At 33.3% G+C, this 20,984-nt stretch overlaps 2 protein-coding genes across 4 annotated transcripts in view; one reads left to right on the forward strand and one right to left on the reverse strand.

The window, feature by feature from the left end:
* The window catches only part of CENPP (centromere protein P), a 155,363-nt gene that overhangs the window by 107,554 nt on the left and 26,825 nt on the right, over positions 1-20,984 (reverse strand). The window lies entirely within an intron of this gene.
* Positions 9,848-19,406, forward strand: OMD (osteomodulin). Of its 2 annotated transcripts, none has more exons than XM_034438637.3 (3): positions 9,848-9,943; positions 15,362-16,314; positions 16,842-17,208. In XM_034438637.3, the coding sequence occupies exons 2-3, from the start codon at positions 15,369-15,371 to the stop codon at positions 17,165-17,167; spliced, it is 1,272 nt and encodes a 423-aa protein (XP_034294528.1). In that variant the 5' UTR covers positions 9,848-9,943; positions 15,362-15,368; the 3' UTR covers positions 17,168-17,208. The 2 variants fall into 2 exon arrangements, with proteins under 2 accessions (XP_034294528.1, XP_034294536.1); XM_034438645.3 differs by lacking the exon at positions 9,848-9,943 and adding an exon at positions 10,298-10,430 and having other exon boundaries at positions 16,842-19,406.

A 20,984-nucleotide genomic window follows, 5' to 3' on the forward strand; every position in this document is an offset into this window, starting at 1 on the left:
TGGCTCTCAGATGATCACAAGTAAATAGCGTGATACCAAATCATCTGCTACCAATGCAGAAAGTTTTCATTTAACAATGGTAATTGGGACTGGCAACTCAGTTGCTTAGCAATGCTGTTGTAAAACACAATATTACATGACAGCACCAACTTGCAACAGCAGCTCTAGCAGTTCCAGTGGCTGTTATTGGGTGATTCCCTGGGATTGACTCTGTTCGTTGGAAGCTGGCAGTGAAGGTTGCAAATGGTGATCTTCTAACCGCAGGATGCTGCTAAGTCATAACTGCAAGCCAGTTTAGCGTGCCTAGAGTTGTAATCCAGTACTTCCTCAGCAGAAAATAAGTTCAACTGATTTCAGTGATGTTCACATTTGAGTGTTTGACTGCATGTGAAACTTGTTATTTTATGATTGTTCATGCTTTTGTAATTTATGCAAATATTAAATAACTCTCATTCAAAATTTAAACTGAAGTCTGAGTAATATTTTATAGAAAATCAATAGAATAGATGTGCTTACTGCCAAATTCAGGAACAATTAGTGAATGCATTTTCATATTTACAATATTTCTAACTATATTACATACACATTGTAAAACATTAAAGTTACTCAATGAAATAAGACAGGGAACTCTTTTTGCACTCACTCCTATTCAGTAAAGTTTGAATCTGTTTTTTATTTGTTTCTGGAGAGACTTGAGGTCTGAGAACAAAGCTACTAACAGGAAACATATGGAAAAGTTCTACAATAAGTGAACAACTGACTTCAACTCCAAATGCCACGTATCACATTCCAGTGTTTCAACCAATCTAGGAAAAAGCTTGTAGCACTTACTTTATGAATTCAATCAGTTGCTAAATGAAGTTTTAAAAGTCAGTAAACATAGCAAGGGAAAAAAGAAACAAGTTTGTTAACCAACATAGCTAATGAGTTTGTTCAGATATTAAATTAACTAGGTCGCTAATTATTTCATAAAACTACCTCAACAGCATATGCTGCCAGGAAAGAAACTTGCTGTAGCTTGTTTATAAAACGAGAATATTTTAGTACAGATGTAAGTTAAAGAGTTATTAACTATAAAATTGCTCGGAGCCATCAAAAAACAAGCTATTCCCTAGACCTTATTTGACACATTAACACAAAATGCTAGAACACTTCAATAGCACGTAAAGAGCTTATGTATAAATATGACAACTTCTGATTTAGTATTGCAAATGTTCAGCATTAAAAAGAGGTCACAAATATTGGTTTGCCTCACCCCCAGCCAATTCTGTGTTCACTGTCCTTCTGAAGGGCAGTATTATACTTTTATTTGTGTATCCCATGTCTAAGGAATGTTCAGAATCTTCGATGGCCAAGAGGAATAGTGGGAACAAATTATTGTTTTCTTTTCTTCCGGTAAGGAACAGGACTCTGCTAGAGAAGTTCTGGTTTTCTTAATTTCAGGGAGAAAATAACTTTATTAGAATTCTCTCAAAAATAAAAGTGATAAAAACTTCCAGCATGGACAGAAGGGATGATTAAATTAATAAAGTTCCAGAAAAAGGTGCATAGTTAATGAAGAATCTCAGTCATCGTAACAAAAACAAAAACACTGGTAGCAATGCAGTTGTGAAATATTGGGAACACATACAAAATGAACTATTTGTTCCTGATGCAGCTGATTTATCTCAAATAGGATAATCCAGAGGTTTTAATTATTTTCTCCATGAATATAACATGAAGGATGTATTAGTTCAATTAAAATGAATGAACTTAATTAGCAAAGAATGTAATGCATTTATTTAAAATTAGTGAATTTTAAAAAACTTTTCAAATTATTTTGTTTAGAAAAAAGAATACTAAGCAACTGTATCCTTTAATTTATAAACATGAGATTAAATGCTTGATGTTTCAATTCACTTTTACTCAGTCAAACATGCTGAATTACTGTTTTGCATTTTTTTACTCTCCACCATATACAGGAATGCCAAGAGTCATAACAGAATTGGCTCCTTAATCTAACCAGGAAAAAAGGTCCACATTTGTTTTTCTATTTTGCAGCCTTACTACAAATTATGACACCAAGAACGCCACTCTACAGCAGGTCAGAGTGTAATGTAAAACTAAATCTGGCAAGCATGCCTCCCTGCTTTTTCTGCAGTTAGCTTGTGGACCCAGTTTATATTAACCCCATTCATCTTCCCTCTTAACTGAAGAATTCACACAAAGGTTCCTTATGTTTGCCTCCCATGGCTAAATTATCTCAGAAATATTCATCAACAAACAACAAATCATTCAGAGCTGAATTATTGCCAAGTCTCACATTATCTCTCCTTTTGAGGCTGTTTGCTTGCCTTTTATATCCTAGGCTATTCAGCTTATATTCAGGGAGATGCTAAATGGTTTGTCTTTGAAATATTCTGAGTTCAAACCATCCATTTTGAGTGTTTTAGGCATGAAAGAAAACTTGGCTCTTTAGAAGGCATTGTTTTCAGAATTCTAACTGTCTGAGACAGGGCAACTGGCTTTGTTTTGCAACATGTGACTGGATTTTTCTCCCAAAACCTTTTCCAGCCTAGAAGTTCAGCAAAACTCATTTTCCTACCGCTTCTGGTTTAGATTGGAATAGAAATAGAACAAAGAAATAATTAAGCAAATGGCAGATAGAAGGAGACTGCTTGCAATGGCATAATTGTCAATTTGCCTCAAAAGCTACTCTTAAAACCTTTCACTTAGATGGATAAGTTGTATGATGTTTGTTTTTTTATTTGTGCTTTATTTTATTCTACATAAAGCTCATTCAATAGTGTTTGCATTCATACATATTAGTTTATTAGATACACAATCATTGCTAAAGTGACTGATGTTATATAAATGTAAACAAATAATAGAAAAAAGCAATTAATAGAAAGCTGACTTGTGGAAATTTATATGTGTATTCTATGCAGGGTCTGAAATGTTTGCTTATATCTGCAGCAGCTATGTGTAAACAAAATAATTAGGAAAGAACAGCAATTACTTTTCTATGGCTTGCATCTGAAAGTCAGATATTTGTGGGTGGAATCATCAAAAACTACTGTATCAGATTAAAATATTGTGGGATTTTGACTTCTGGCTGAGGAGTGGGTCGAGGCGGCACAGAGAAAGAGCGCTTCGTATTCCGTGCCGATTTTTCAGCGTTTCAGGGCCCGTTATGGGAAAAATCGGACCTGGAATGGACCGATAAAAAAGAGGGATACTTCGGAGGAAGTGGTGTGGAGAGGTGCTGTCTCCCGCCGCTCTGAGAAGAGCCCTTATTCCGGACACAGGAAGAAGGCCAATTTTGTACTTAAGACTCAACGTCTTAAGTACAAAAGCAGGAAGCGAAAGAGTAAGTACAGGGTGAAGATTGGTGAGCAGGAAAACAAAAAGTTGAAATAATTCCATTGAGGATTACTGCTAGGAGGGGATTAACCTTAGAGTCCAGAGGAGCAGCGAAAAGGCAGAGAGACTCGGAAAGGTGCAGGCGGCAAATAACGAGGGGAGCGAAGTGACTCAGTGAAACCTGTCATATCAGCTTTATACAGTGAAGAGACGTTTGGAAGAGAGTGTAAGCGGAGGAAAGTAACAAGAGGAAGCAGGACGCTGATTTTTGTCAGATAAAGCTGCACCGATGGAGAAAGACAATATAGGTAATAACTGATCTGATACAAAGAGAAGCCGGAAAGTTGAGATTGCCATTTTGGACAGTAATAGTGAAAGACTGTGTGCTTTGTTTCCTGTCTTTAAGAAGATTAGATCTCCCTTGGACTAATATTGGTGGACCCTGGAGAGCTGCAAAAGTGTGATTAGAGAAAATAACAGAAGAACTTCATAGTGATTAACTCCTAGAAGGAAAATCTATATATATTCCACATATATTTTACATATATCTTAAATATATTAATTATTAATATTAACGATATACTGAACTATTAAGTCTTATTGTTTAATTGTTATATTTTATTCTTAATTATTTATTAGAAGATCAATTTAACCTAAACGGTATTAATTTATATATACATATACTAACAAAGTACTGTCTATATATCTAATATTTTGGTTTTTATACTATTACTTATTACATAGCTTGCTAGATAATTAATTAATTAATTGTTTTAAAGATAGAATATTATAACATTTAGTATAAGTCTGTATTATTAATATATTTTTATAGGATATATAGTATTTATAGTATCATAGTATAATCAATTGAATCAAAATTAATTACAATCATAGTGATAGTGATATAAAGTAAATTAGTAAGGTGTTATAGATTGAGATTTTATATTTTAGTATATATTTATCATAGGAATAATAGAAATAGAGGATTTTTAAACTTACTTAAAAATTTTAGTACCTAACAGTACATAGAATTGATTGAGAAACTGATGTTGATTTGGGAAAGAATAGACAGAATTTTAGAAAAACAATACAAAATCCTGAAAGAAATGACATCTACAACAGTAACCACAGTAAAAGCAGGAAAGAAGGCTACTTCAACACCAATTGGACTAATGGCCTCTCCAGCGATACAAAAAACCATAGAAGGGATCTTCTGGATTTTTCTGGATGCACAAAAAGCATTTGATTGGGTCAATTGGAGATTCATGACACAACAGATGAAAAATATGAAATTTGGGGAGAAATTTGAAAATATAATAGCTACAATATACACAAAACAGAAGGCAAGAATACTAGTGAATGGGGAATTAATAGATTTTTTTGAAATAAGTAGAGGAGTACGACAAGGGTGCCCACTCTCACCTTTGCTCTTCATTTTAACTCTGGAGAATTTGCTTAAAAGAATTAGACTAAATAAAAACATAAAAGGACTTAAAATAAAAGAGGAAGAATACAAGGTCCAAGCTTTTGCTGATGATCTTGTATTCTTCATAGAGGACCCATTAGAAATACAATTCAAATTAACGGAGGAGATAGAGAAATTTGGCAGGGTGGTAGGGTTAAAAATTAATAAAGACAAGACTAAAATATTAACTAAAAATTTAACAATAAAACAAATAGAAGAGTTGGAACAACAATCAGGACTGCAAGCAGTTAAGGAGATAAAATACCTAGGTATAATCTTGACAACTAGAAATGTAGCTATTAAAGATAATAATTATGGAGAGCTAGTACAACAAATCAAAAAAGACCTAGAGAGATGGGGGAAACTTAAATTATCACTGCTAGGAAGAATCGGGGCAATAAAGATGAACATACTCCCAAGGCTCCTCTACTTATTCCAAACTATTCCGGTTAAATTAGAGAAAAACTTCTTCACAAATCAGCTCAGCTGGGCATGGGGGGGGGGCAGGGATTTTTAATAATATTAATATAATTGTCACAGGTTGTAAGCTTTTCCGAGTAAAGATGCCTTTTGCAATTAGACTGATGGTGAATTTGTCAGTGCCAATGGTTTTAGTGACTCATGAAGATATTTTGGAATTGTACCAAGGCACCTATTATTATTGGTACTATCTTTGCTTTTTTGTCAAGTTGTTCTATTATCTTTTGCCACAGTCATCATCATTATCATCATCATTATTTAGACTGGCTTTTTTATCCATCTGTTGAGCCCTTCCCAAGAACCTGGGGTAGACAGATGTTATTGTTGATGGTGTTAACACTATTGCTGCAGGATGGTATTCAAGAAGTACTCTAGTAGGTGTGGATCAGGGGTGAAATGCTCCCGGTTCGAACTGGATCATCCAATCCGGTAGCGATGGGAGCGGGTGGTTCGGAGAACCGGTACCGATGGCAGCGGGTGGTTCGGAGAACCGGTAGCAAGCAACATCTGCCTATCCCAGACTCTTAAGAAGGACTTAATTGGTAAATAAAAATGCCAAAGCCAATTTAAATATCTGACTGTGTGATCAACCATAATTTTTAATTTGGTGAAATGGTTTTCTGTTGTTTCTTAACAAGAAACAATATTTTGAAATTATGTTTTAATAATTTAATAAATATACTAAAAACCATACTGGCTGATTTTGGGGAAATCAGCTCATATATATTAATCAAGGTAGAGTATTGTCCTATCTACTTTCACACTTCTGGGGTTAAAAATAAGTAAGCAGTAGCAGTTTCCTATGACCTGAACATTTCAAATATTTCAAGTTTTATTTCAAACGTAGATAACTTGAAATATTTTATCTATGTATTTAAAGTGGGGTTGTTTTGTTCCATCCTTGAAACAAATGCATGTTTTTTATGCATACCCTTACGCATAATCTGCCTGTTCCTTCTCTTCCTAAAAAATTTGCTAGTATGCTTAGAAGCAAACCGTATCTTTGAACAGGTATGTTTCTCATGAAAATCAACCAATTACTTTGTAAAAGGAGTAAGATCACTATTCTGGATAAACTACTAGGAAGAAAAATCATTTATAGAAATAATTATGGTAGCGATAGTGAACTGATTGAATTATGAAAAAAAAGAAGGTAACTGGAGGCATAAACAGAGTAGCTCCTCTCCTTTGGTTGCTGTCTTTGATGCATTCCAATTGTTTCCAACACTTACTAGTCATTGTATACAGAATATATACTCAATTATTCCACACAGAATCAACATTAAAAGAATCAACTAATTATTAAATAATTAGTTACATGGAGCTGAAGCTAAGTAAGACATTGCAAAATTTTAAAATGTGGCGTATATTAAATTTATAATACACCAGATTAAACTGCACTAAAAGCTGTTAAAATTACTTAAAAACATACAGAAAAGAAACAGTTTATTAAAGGATCTGAATACATAAATAGGGGTGGTCAAGAATGGAAAAGGTATGAAAGGAGAATCTGGGTAAGACATTTCATAAATGGAAGGATTATCTTGGCCTGACCTTGGAAAAAGGCATCTGATGGGAATTTCATCATGGTCCGTGTAGAATATATAGGGACTTTGCACCATAAGCCACGAAGGCCTTTATATGTCAAAACATTCATTCATTATATGTCAAAACATATATTGTTTGGCCATGGTTAGCTTACTGTCCAGTAAGTCAGCCATGACCAAACAATATTTATTTATTGTTATACTATATTTATATACAATGCATTCAATTGAATTAAAATTAAAACAAAATGTGTCATAGTATCATAAAAGATTACAATGAATTAAATAATTGGCAGAAAATATAGACAGTACAAAAGTGAGTTGAAAGGAGGAAAAATTACGGTATCCATGAAATTCATAGGAGGAAGGACTGGATGGACATATTTGTCTTCAACATGGACCTAAAAGATCTAATTTGAAATGGCTCCAGTATTAAGGGAGGTGGAGACAAACTCAGAAAGGATTCTTCAAGTACAAGCAGCAAGTTTCTATTAATGACTGTGTTTCTCTATTCCATGACTTAAAACAGGTACAGCAGGATGACTAGCATTGGCTACTAGTAATTTCCTTGAAACATTTAAGAATCTACTGGATGCCATAAATCACTGAGAACTGATCATTTTAGTGGATCTTCTTCATTTGCAGGAGGGGATATATGACTTGAGATAAGTTTAAAATATAACCATAGGGCCCATTTCTAATTAAATGCCTTAGTGGTTAATAGTCTTTAATTTCCTGGTTTATTTTCAGTGGCATCAAACAGGCAATACATTCTAGCAATTAAAGGGCGCAAAGTCAATTGGACAAAGACCAATTCAGGTAGGTGTACAAAATTCTACCTACATGGAGTTTTGTAATCTAATATCCAGAACAATTTGAAGCCCCTCAATGCTTTATGTGTGGATCCCAAAGCTGCTTTGAAAATTGCTGGTAAACTATAATGTAATGAGACATAAAGGGAATTTTTAAAAATACATGGGAGAATATATAACTAAATTTGAATTTAAAGTTAATAACTTTTGCTTTCAATTTTCCCCATGAACCTCTTCTCCCAATTTTTGGAATATAGCCTTCATAGGCCCCATGTGAAGATAGTGTAGTATGTAGATTTTGTTCCTTTTCAACAACACCATTCCATCTGCTCAGTGTTATCCAGAGGCCCTTTCCCAGGTGGCTAGCCGATTAACGAATTCTAGCTGTATCAGACTGTCCACTCAAAGTTAAAACCGCCAAGATTCTGCTGTGTTATACAAAAAGTTTCCAACATGAACTGTAATTAATACAGAGTACAAGCCAGAAGGGTAGTTACTGGGGAGTTTTTGTATATGTTTTGGTATATTTCAGCAAGTTTCTTTCACTCGACAGAGTGCTCAGTGAGGTATGTGTTGATGCATGAGCCTTAGCTTTGTTTACATCACAGTTGGTGTAAGAAAATTCTGGGTATATTTGGCAAATATAAAAACATTGCTTTCAGCAGAAGTTATGCTAGTTCTATTATACAGTATAAAGAAGTAATAAGTTCCCTCCTAATGAAGCCATTTCCGTCGTACTTAAAACAGTGGCTGCAAAAATTCTCATTACCCCTCCTCCTTTCTTAATACAACAATAATTTCAATCATCAAATTCAGAAATCTCAATTTCACTTCCCCCCCCCCCCATTTTCAGTTCATAGATGATTTTGAGGCTCTTATAAAAGTACTTATTACTTTGTTCCCTGACCAGCTAGTTCTACCATCTTCACAATCCATTCTTCCATTGTGGATATGTCAGTATTTCTCCACCTTTGTGCAAATAATAATCTTGCTACAATTAACATATATAAAATCAGTCTTCTTAAGTCTTTTTAACTGATTATCCATTAGTCCCAATAAAAAGAGTTCTGCTTTCATCTTGATATTACTATTCAAAAGTCATATTATGACAGTTATGCCACACCCTAATGGACAAGGAATTTGAAAACAGTCTAGAATTTTGTTACTGTATATTTATTGCAGAAAAAAATATTTATGCGCAAAAATGGTAAGATATAATAACCCCATAATGGAAGAATGTTTAGAAAAACTAAGATGGTCAAATTAACTGATTTAATTAAAGAAAAGATGCTTTTTTCTTTTCCCCCTGACTCCACACTTCTCTTTCTCCCCTTTTTTTCTTCCATTTCCCTATTATATTTATTTTCATTTGTATTTTCTATTATGATAATTTCAATAAAATTATATAGGTTATGCCACCTCCTTGAACAGAAGGCTGTATTCACAATTACTGTGGCTTTAGGTACTCAGTTGCATTACTGCAATGCATTCTTCATAGAGCTATCCTTGAAATAAGTTTTACTTAGTGTCTGAAAAGTATACACAAAATTACACTGTCAATACATTCAATTATGTTTTCACAAAGTAAGTTCATACACTCAGGACTCAATTATGTTACAACTGATACGAAATAGAAAAAAAAATCATGCTTGTTTATAAAAGCTATAAAACTCAACAATCAGCATTTTAATTGGGTGTTTGTAGTTTTTAATATAAGGGCCAAATTTTTAATATATTTTAAACAGTTTTTTAAATTTTGTGGGTATATGTTGTTTTAATATGGCTGTACACTGCCCTGAGTCCTTCGGGAGATGGGCAGTATAAAAATTTAATAAATAAATAAATAAATAAATAGAATGTTAAATATTTACCCGTTTTAAAATACTAACATTAAATGCCCTTGCAAAAGACTGAATACTAATGTATTTTCCTTGGATTTTCATTGAGTAACGAATGAACATAAGAACCGGCACTAACAAGGAAACAAGCATAGTTTGATGGTCAATGCTAAAAATAATCTTCAGCCATCCCCTCAAGTGAAGGAAATTCCTACCACACCTCAAACCAAAAATTAGAGAAAGAGAGTTAAGCCACATAATTTCACCACGGTAAAATTACACCCTTACTTGTATAATCTCTTCTGTTCAACAAGGAATACTTCATTCTCCAGAATCTTTTGCAGCAAATTATACTTCGAGAAATGCTTATATCTACAAGATAACACTTATACCTTGAGGGCATCACCATCTAGAATCCCTGGTATATTCTTTGGCAGAAAACTAGCAAATTATCTTCAGGTAGGAAATTATTTGTTTTTAAAACTTCTATTAATTCTGTGGTAATGTGCCTTCAATTACTACATTTCAAATCCAACTTATCTACTATTGTTATATAATGTTACTTTTAATAACATATAACTTTTAAAAGGATGTACCTCATAATAAATATAAATTTGTCTAATTTATGCATGAATTAAGAACGTATGGAAACTTCTCAAGATAAAAGACTTAAGATTATTTTGCACAGGTTTGGTAGAAAACAGATTATTGGGCAACAGTAGAAAAAAACAATACTGAAAATTTCCTAAGAGTTAGCTTTAATGGAATCCTATCTTCTCCTGTGCCAGCACTAATGTAGATCTGAATCTGCTGCCTAGTTGCTCTATTGTAGCACTATGATGCTGCTATTTTTCCAGTTCTCTTAAGCCATTATTCCAGGAAGCCTGCCTATTGCTCAGCTGCTTCCAGAACAGACTTTGGAAAGAACAGGAATATATTTCAGAAGGTGAAGTATACAAAAACAGAGCTGCATGTGTTGATTCACTCATCTAATACAAGATTCTGCTTGAGCTATAAAGATAACTATCTATTGAAAGCTATTAGCCTATTATTTAAGAGTCAAGGGCTTCATTTAGTGGTTTATATTCAGATCTAATAGTTCATATTCTTCAACCAATGTTGTACTTTTTGGGTTCTTTTGGTAAAGCATTTCATTTTTTGAAAATCAGTTCAGTTCAAAAGCAGCAGATAGCAAACCAGAATGAAAAATTCTTTTAGACATAGTCAAAGCTGATAGCAAGAGCACATCTAGATAATGAAAACATGAGGCATGAGGAAACGGATTGGGACACCAGAAGCGTGTGTTTGAATAGAATTTTTAGCAGCAAATGTGGATGAAAAAAAGTAGGCTTGTCCTCTTGCTTTAGATAAGCTATGATACAAAGTAAACATTTAATTTTCTTAATTATGTGATTAAAATGAATTCAACAGACAAAAAAGATAGGTAGGAAGAAAAGGAAAACAGTGCCGGGAAAATATTTCCTATCTCTTAGGAGACATGAAATACGTATTATAAACTTTTATAACAGAAGGTTTAGAGACTGTTCTGATTTACACATATGAAAGTGTATACTTCATTTGCCAACAATTTCATGGAACAGAATTTATTTAATAGAAGTGAATGCTTATAAGTGAATATATCTTTATCTCAACCAATTCCTAATTTATATTCTGCTTAGAAACTTTTGATCTTATTTTTTTTTATATAATTTGGGCATTTGCTTGAATACAAAATAAATCTATTTACTAATCTGAATTAGGCATAAATTACCTGTTTAGATTATTTTTCCATGTTTCTTGTATTGATTTATCTTCTAATACTAACATTGTCAGGCAACAAACTTATATATAAGCAAGAATTTGTGCTATTTGATATTGAAGTTAATTGCTCAATCTCTTATATGTAAAATTTCAATTTATAAATATTGATCTTGACTTGACATTTATTGAACACAACTGTTGTATAATATTTGGGTCCTTTAACTATGGTTGCTGTTTTGGCCATCATTGTGCATTCTCTCTTCCCAAATTTCCTGGAATCAATTAACTAATTTTTTACTCAGTTTTTGAGACCAACAAGTAATAATATTTTTACTGTGGCAGTTATGCTGCAGTACAATAGTTCCTTTCAATTTATTTTATAGGATAATAATAACTTATTTTAAATGGAAAGACAGTTAAAGAAAATATAATTTCTCTTACTTCTGAGTCTAAGGAACTATATCTAGGCTTTCCAATTAATTGTTTTAAGTCCTCATTCTTATGCTTAAATAACTAATTTTTTTTTTACAAAACATACATTACTAAAACAACAGCTAACAACTAAATAGGCAGCTATAAACACCCCAATCAATAATTAAAAAGCCACACATAACCAGGTACAATATAAATACCACACACAGAATAATCCAAAGCACTCACTCTGCTACAGAGAAGTTCCCTGAGAATGGGCTCCAGCTCGAGTCCGAAAGCTTGAAAGAATACATCTCTGGTCCCTGTGACCGACCCAGATTGGATCCTGCAACTTTATCCAGGGACACATATATTTGCCTTCATTCGTATCTAGCCTGTATTTGAAAATCCCTAATGAAAGGGAAGAAACCATTTCATGATGTAATACATTTGACTGATTTGAGAGTTCTTATTGTCAATAATTTCTTTCTACTATCTTATATATGTACATTCTTGGAGTTTCATCTCATTAGTTCTAGTGTTAAAGGCAAATGGGAATAAGTCCAAATTCTCTCCAGTGTGACAGCCCTTCACATACTTGAAGACAGTTTCCATGTCCCCTCCCAACCTTCTTTCCTGCAAGTTAATCATATCTAGATCTTTTAACCTTCCTTGTAAGACTTGGTTCTTGTGTTTTCATTGTCTTGGTAGCACTGCTCTGGACTTGTTCCAGTTTATTGATGTCTTTTTAAAACTGGGATGGGCACAGTAGTGGGTTTCGCTTACCTTCACTACCGGTTCGGAACTGTGAGCGTGCGCGGGCATGCGCTTGCTTTGCTCACGGGGCTTCTGCGCATATGCAGAGTGTCAGTGATGATGTCCAGGTGGGTGGGCGGAGCCTCCCGCTACCAATTTGCCTGAACCGGGGCGAACCGGAAACCCACTGGATTTCTGGATGTGCAGAATCGAACGCAAGTCAAGCCTGATCAAAACAGAGTAGAGCAGGATAAATTATTTTCTGATACCTGGATTCTGAAGTCCGCCTGATGGCCTTCTTTGTAGCTGGAACATGTTGAGCTTGTGTTCTACTAGTACGCTCAAGGCCTTCTCATATGTGCTTTTCTTGAGCTAGATTTCTCTGCTTTTACAAATGTTTGCAGATTAGTCGGCTGTTTCGTAACATCCTGTGTGGGCATGGTCCTAGCTGTGTGCCCATTAGTCTTTTGTGTTTTAACGACTTGGGTAATGGGACGTTATGAAACAGCCAACTAATCTGCAAACATCAACTCCATCAACTAATCAAGATGTAACAACACAACAACAAAACCAGCACTCCACACCTCCCCACCAATATTTATAGAGAGATGGCATCTCCGATCACACTTTGCTCGCACTAGCACAAAGCTGAAGACACCAGCCTGAAGATGACGAGTGTGACCTTGTCGAAACGTTGCCAAGATACTCTCAATCTTACACGGAAAAAGACCCAAATACGCCAAGACTTGCATACCTGTATCCGTGGAAATCTACGAAAATATATGCTCGGACAGAGCTCTATGGCATCCTACTTGAAATGTCTCTCAAGACAGATTTGACACATTTATAAATGTTTAAGACCCTTGAGCAAATTATGGATCCACCTATGTTTTTAAATCCATATTTTGATAATAAGGATGCTATGAGAGACTTGCCTAAAAGCCTTGCTGAAGTCAAGACACTGACTGCCCTTCCCCAATTATTTATTGTTTCACATTTTCGAACTTCCCATCTCCTTCAAAGAGCAATTAACCAAGCTTGTAACTATCATGAGATCAGGTTAGTTTGACATGACTTCTTCAGCATATATCCATGTTGGCTCCTGTTAACTAATCAATTCTTATTTAAGTGCTCACAGACACTAGTTTTCTGTCACCTATTTACTTTCAATTTCTTTGCTGGACTCTAGGTTTGAGCCCTCGAATTTCCTTTAGGCTTTATTTTCATTGACCAGATAAAGCTTTCTCCTAAATAAAAAGGCTTACCTTATATCCTACAAACTGAACAATAGATAGACTCGGAATCACAAGTAGAAACATATAAAAGATTGTTTACAAGTCTATATATTTATCTTAGTTATATATCGTATCTATTATCTAAGAGGACAAATAATTTGTATTATCTTTATATCTTTTATAAACTTGGCTAGAGAAAGGCTGGATCAATTTAATTTAGAATGCCAACAAGATACAGAATTTCTTCTCTGACAACCAAGTCTCTATTTCTTTTCTTACCATTTGTTATCACGAAGTAAAGTTTGGACTATGTGTTTTTCTACAATGTTCAGTATTTTTTCATTTTATAATTTAATTGGATATAAAAATTAGTGCACAGAATAATATCTTACATAAGATCTTTTAAACCATATTTTAGAAGAAAAGTACATCTAATCAACTGCCTAATTTACTTAGGATTTTCCATATATCAGGTAAACACAGAAAATTAGATCTGCAAAAATCCAGATATCTACTAAATATCTACTGAGATACAAAATACTGAAAATCTTTACTCCCTTCATCCAGATTTTTTTCCAGATTATATATGATAGCCTGACAAGAAGTGCTTTTATAAATCTTTACTATTGTTAGAACAATAAACTTTTCTAACTTACTCAATATGGCTTCCACAGTTGATGCTGATGCCTTACAGAAAATTCCTCAGCTACCAGTCTTGGATGCCCTAGACATGCCTCCCTTTACCAATGAATTCAAGATTGTGATCTTGCAGATGAATTTAAGTAAAGCAACAGTGCAGGATATCATTCCATTCCTGCTGAGATCTACAAAGGCCTAGACTCAAATGCTTTATAGACATTCTAAGACATCTTGGAAATCATTTGATCCACAGAGGACACTGTCTGTGATGCCCTAATTGTGGCTCTCTATAAAAGATAAGGAAAGCAAATTAGACTGCAGTTAGGAAGGACCTACCACAATTGATCAAATGGTTAAAAGTGACAGCAGGAAGTTTCTAGTGTTAGATCTGCAAGGTTCTGTTAATGTAGCCTTATTTTTAAAAAGTAGTTCTTGTAGTCATATTTCCTGTCTGGTTTACCTGGGAGGGCTGACATGATGTGCTAGAGACTCTGTGCTTTCAGACTGGGCTACAGAGCCACCACCAGGTCCAGAGTTGAACTGCACAACAGTATTTGTCTTTGAAGCCAGAGAATTGCCATATTATACTTTAAAACTACAGCCATTTTTCATGGCAGGGAAATACAAATGGAATCATACTAATCAATGTCTTAGTAAGCTAACATCAATGTTTATAATGTGAAATATAATAATTTATGCTATTAGGTTGAATATTCATATTGGATAATTTCAACTGAAGGAAGAGATCAAAATAGACAATGGGAAAATGTATATAGAGTCCTAAAATAAGTTAAATATGTATGCTTTATCTTTTACATGCCATTAAGCACTAACAAATCTTTTTAATGCTACTTTGCTTAGCTAAGTCTACTGAACGTTGTACTCATTCAAGCTAAGTGCAAACAGAAAGAGAATTTTAATTCCAAGCTTAGAATCATTTTAAATCTTAAATATGTAGAAGTGTTAGCTCCTAGACAAAGAAAACATTGTTCTGTTAACTATATAATACCAGTATTTCCTTTGTTATCAACTTTTTAATGTTAACGTATTTAATCTTGTTTTCTTCTTTCTGCAGGAAGAAGATGGATGTGGCAAAACTAAGTCAAGTGTTAACTATTTTTCTTCTCTTTGAAATGTCAGTATTTGGTCAATATGAGAGTGATGATTTTGAGGATGAATACGAACATGAAGTGGACAGTGAATATCCATCTATTTTCCATCAAATTCCTCATGTAGAATATAACGTTCCATACTCCACCATAAGTGCTGAGTGTGCCAAAGAATGCTTCTGTTCACCTACTTTCCCAACAACCATGTACTGTGATCATCGTAAGCTTCTGACAATACCAAAGATTCCTGCTCACATCCAGCAACTTTATCTGCAGTATAATGAGATTGAAGCTGTGCCTCTGGAATCCTTTGTTAATGCTACAGCTTTGAAAGAAATTAATCTCAGCCACAACAAGATCAAGTCTCATAAGATTGACAATGGTGTATTCATCAAACTTGCAAACCTCATACAACTTCATTTAGAATATAATCAGTTAGAAGAAATTCCATTCCCATTACCCGGAAGCTTAGAAAGGTTGATCCTGGGTTTCAATCAAATTTCCAAGTCACACAATAAAGCCTTAGAAGGGTTAACACATTTAACAATGCTTGACCTCTGTAATAATTACCTTGAGGATTCCCAGCTCAAAGGAATAGACTTTTCAAGTATGAGAAACCTAATGCAGATTAACCTTTGTAACAACAAGCTACAGTCTATGCTTCTAGATCTACCACCTTCACTGATGTATCTTTCGCTTGAAAATAATTCAGTTTCTTCCATTCCAGATAATTACTTCCACAAGTTTCCAAATCTTACTGCTTTAAGAATGTCACACAATAATCTTGAAGAAATTCCTTATAATGCTTTTATGTTCTCTAATCTTCTGGAACTTAATCTTGGGCATAACAAATTGAAACACGTTTTCTATATTCCAAGAACCCTACAACATTTATACTTAGAAGATAATGAACTAGAAGGTTAGTTTAATTGCTTTTATAAATCTAGTTTTTTTAACATTTACTTTTACTTGAAGTATATTTAATTACACTGTAATATATGTATTAGTGAATTAGCTTTCCAAAGGTTCTTATGCTAAAATTCATGTAGTACATGGTACTAAATTAGCTAGCAACCATATGGAATTTTAAGTAGCATATTAGATATAGGAAGAAAACAAGTAGGAGCTATAATGTTGCAACTAGCTTTTTGCTTAAAAGATACACATACATGCCAAATCCTTACATAGGATTTGTTGTGCAAAAAAGATGGCCACAATTTCCCAAAGTCTCCGTTAAGATCATATTTGATGCTGGTTTTTTGTCCCATATCAATGATTGAGGAACCTACATTAACAGAGTGGTAGAGACGAAAAAATCAATTTCAGCTTAACAATGATAGAAGATTTCTAGTTATTAGTTTTGCTCTCATAACAGGAAAAGAGTACTTTGGAATATCTTGCAAGAACCTATTTATTTTAATTAACATTGTTTTTGTCTTTTTACAGTCATGAATGTTACTTTAATGTGTCCTACTATTGATCCACTAAACCTCAAACATTTAACGTACATACGAGTGGACCAAAACAAGCTTACAGCTCCAATTAGCACCTATGCATTCTTCTGCTTTCCACATGTGCGAAGCATTTATTATGGAGAACAAAAAATTAGCAAAGATCAGCAAACACAGCTGAGAACAGCTGTGTTCCGAAGATTTCTAACTCAAGAAGAATATGAAGAAGCAGAAGATTTTCACGAAGAACAAGGTGAAAGCCATGATCACGATTCCAGAGGAAGTGACAATGACAACTACCTTGACCCTTACTTCTATTAACAATCTTAAGAGGTAGTAAAACTATCAAACAAACAAAAAAATAATATCAAGTACAAAAGAAAACGGAATAAACTGGAAAATGCAGTAAACCATCTGAAGCATATCAATATATTTTGTAGCATATAGAATATTTTTATGCAGAAAATCTCAAAAGCTATGAAAATAGTATTTCTTAGATCTTCAACCTATTAATAGCAGACTATTAAAACATTTTAAATATCATAGAAACATCCAAATGCCATCACAATGTTAATATGGTAATGATATCTAAATCCTGATATATTTGAAACTGCAATATGACACATTACTACTATCTCACATAGATCTTATTTTTAGTTTGAATACATTTTCTAAGAGAAGTTACAGTTTATTCAGAATCCTAATTAGGCTTGCAGCAAAACCATTACAATAGTAGATTTTAAAATCTTTGGTATTTCAGTTAACATGAAATATTGAATGGTTGAGTGGTCAAGCATTTAACTATTTTACACTTTATTCATGAAAAATTCAACTTTTCCCAAATTCACTTAACAAATATGAAATTATTCAGGGAGCTATCTATTGACTCAGAAGAATAAATTGAAGTTAATACTGTACTCAAGTGAAACAGATTGCTAGTAGGTAATAGGTCAATTAAAAACCATAATTTGAATCCAAAGATGTATTAATTATATGTATAATAGAACAATGAGCAATCTTTTAAGTTGACAGGACACCCAGAAATAAAATGAAACCTGACTAAAATCTTAAGAGATCATCAAATTTCACATAAGCTTACTAACTTTACTCCTGAGAGCTTTGCTATCTCTCATGAGAAATAATAAAACATTCATCCTGCTGCATAACATTTCAGAAGTTTTTGGTTCATTATCATAAGCACCCTATTTTAATTTTTTTAAATTTTCTTTTGCCTATCGGCATTATCTACCTTTTGGGTTACATAAAATCATTGTTGGTATCATGAGTACTTTACCATGGGCCCAATTCACTCTTGCTACAAAGTACATTTCAAGTACATTTAATGTGTAACAAACTTAATGTTTGTTACAGAATATAAAATGTTATCTAGGATGCAATAAAAAGAGAATATTTGTAGCTCAGGTTTGATGCAGTCTACATCAATGAAACTATCACTAAACAAGAACATACACACAGACACATATTGCAACATAGGGAAAAATCAACAGACTTGGCTTATTCACTTCATCAGCAATGCAAGGCTATCAAAAATGCACAATATTTGCATTATTTTAAAAAATGCACAATATTTTTAATCAGTATTCACATTTATTTTGCTTTCATATATGGATTTTAACAATAAATATTTAAATATATATTCTGTTTATAAAAGTATAAGATGTTACAAATAAATTATGATACGATTGAAATACATAGATTATTTTTGCCAGCAAATTACTTTGCCTCTGTATTAAATTGGGTTATTGATAGACAGTGATGCACCAAAAAGATGGAATTTTATGCACCAAAAAGATGGAATTTCATTTTGATAATCTTTATTTTTCTTTTCTAAATTCTAAACGTCATGTTGTGCTCTTGACTTGAAATACTACATTAATTCATAAAAATGACTAACATTTAACAGATATTCTGTATTCTTAAAGATTAATATAATGTACTAGTATTCCACAGGGATAAATAATTAGCTTCTTTTATATTTATTGTTATATAAAGCTATGAATTAAAAATTAAACATATCATCCTTTTGGGAACATTTCAGAAGACTAATGTAAGAGCTAACAGCAAAAGATATTTTAGAAAAATTGGATTACATAGTTTTATTCCTATTTTCCCCTTCCTTTCAATTATGTCTGGTACTTGGAGACTATCCGAACAAGTCCCTGCAGTTTTCTTGGCAAAGCTTTTCAGAAATTATTTGCCTTCTTCCAAGGGCTGAAAATGACTGTCCCAGTCATAGTCTCTGTGTTTCTAGTCTGATGCATTAAACTCTACAGCAAACTGGCTTTTACTTAGATGATTCAATATTGTATATAATATCTCTATAATTAAGTACCTTTAATTGATAATACATGCCATAAATCGTTGTAAAGTGCGAATGCTAGCAATAGATTTTATTTACACTTGTGTTGTTTTAACAGCTTGGCTAAATTAGCTAGTATATTTTAGGTAACATTTTGGTTCTAAAGATATAGTCATTTTTGTTTTAAAATATATATATGAGATATATCATGTATACCAATAAATCAAGACTTTAAATGTTCTTCATCCTGCGTGTAATTTTCAGAGTAAAGCAATTTTATACATTTTTTTTAATTTTATACATTTATCATTGATCTTTAATGTTTTGTCATTTCTACCCTAGCAGTTACCAAAAGGAAAAAAGCCCCTTTCTTATTCCATAGTAAGTACTATCTTTATCAAAAGTAACAAATATTATTTCCAGAAAATAGTATATCATATTATCTGATAATCTTTAATGTCATCTATTGCATTTCTTATCAACTAAACCAAAAGTGAATCAATCTCTTATATTTCACAATCCACATATTCCCCAACATGAGAATAGAAAACTGAACATATGCTCATTCATTTCCACCAAATGAAAACCTCTGTCAAGATTGAGCCGCTTTGCTTCTTTCAAACCTTAACACTTTTCAATTTGCCAATGAACTGGAGGAATGGAAGGGGGAAATAGAATGCTGAAAATGTGTGTGTGGACCGTGAGAGCCTGGCAACCGTCAAGGTCACCAATGCAGGCGCTTGAGAAAGAGATGGACTGTTCCCATTATAAAAGGACTTCTCATAATTGGACAATGTGATCACCCAAGGGTGAGGAGAAAAGGAAGTTGTTGTTTATCTAAGCAAGCATTTGCATGGGGTAAACCAGAACTGGTTTTGATTCTTCAGTACCAAAATGCTGTATCCAATAAAGTTTTACTTTGGGAATTCAAGGCTCCCAAGAGAGTTTCCTTATTTTGGGTTCACTAGTTGGACAGTTGATGTAGATTATTCTACATGTGCAGCTCATGATGATTCCTGTTATGCCATTATTCCATGTGCAGGATATTTGAACAGTTGAACCAAAATTTTAGTTTTCAGAAAAATTCTATTGCACGTAGCAGTATTTGCCATCTATAAAAAGGTGGTATTTTCATAAATAAATTGTGTTTAAGTAATCCCAACAAAGTTTAGATATTTTATAAATAATACTTTAAAGTTGCAACTGCACAAATTCTTCTATTCACTTGTTTTTTGAATGTACAGTATGGTGAAAAGTCAAAGAAAATGCATATTCCCTAGAAAACAATAACTATTTCCCTAATAGTTTAGGTAATTGGAAATAGTAACAAACAAACAACAACATTAGAAGGCTAACATAAATAACCAAACCATATTCATATAAATATGGTTCAAACTCAGCACTTTCTGAAAGTATTTTCAACTGAGCAAATTTATAGTTTTCATAGAAATGTTGATAAATCAGTCTGCTAGGATTTGCTAGGATATTATTAAAATTCTATGCTGCCCATATCACTGATACAGCAATTTAGGATGAAATGACACAGATAGGGCCTCTGAATACGAGAAGTTATTGAAACCTCCCTTTAACAACTTTGAGAATAAGGCATTAAATTTGTCAGTATCGACACCCTATCATGTGAGGTGGACAGTATGTTAGAAAAATATAACATCAGAGTGTCTATTAGCAGAGACTCCCATAGCAAGTTGGAAGTTTTGGAATTGCAGTATCATCCTCCCTCTTTGTATGATCTCCAACAGTTCATGGTTAACAAAGACTGAGTTAAGAGGCTGCAACTGGAGATATCTCAGAGAATAA

Source organism: Pantherophis guttatus, chromosome 2, assembly GCF_059756535.1.
Source record: "Pantherophis guttatus breed Tessera chromosome 2, ASM5975653v1, whole genome shotgun sequence".
In the NCBI taxonomy this organism is placed as follows: Eukaryota; Metazoa; Chordata; class Lepidosauria; order Squamata; family Colubridae; genus Pantherophis; species Pantherophis guttatus.

Excerpts from the sequence above, each read along its gene's own strand:
- OMD (XM_034438637.3), top strand. The coding sequence starts at position 15,369 with ATGGATGTGGCAAAACTAAGTCAAGTGTTAACTATTTTTCTTCTCTTT. Across the intron at positions 16,315-16,841 it reads AGAAGATAATGAACTAGAAG|TCATGAATGTTACTTTAATG; the intron begins GTTAGTTTAATT and ends GTCTTTTTACAG.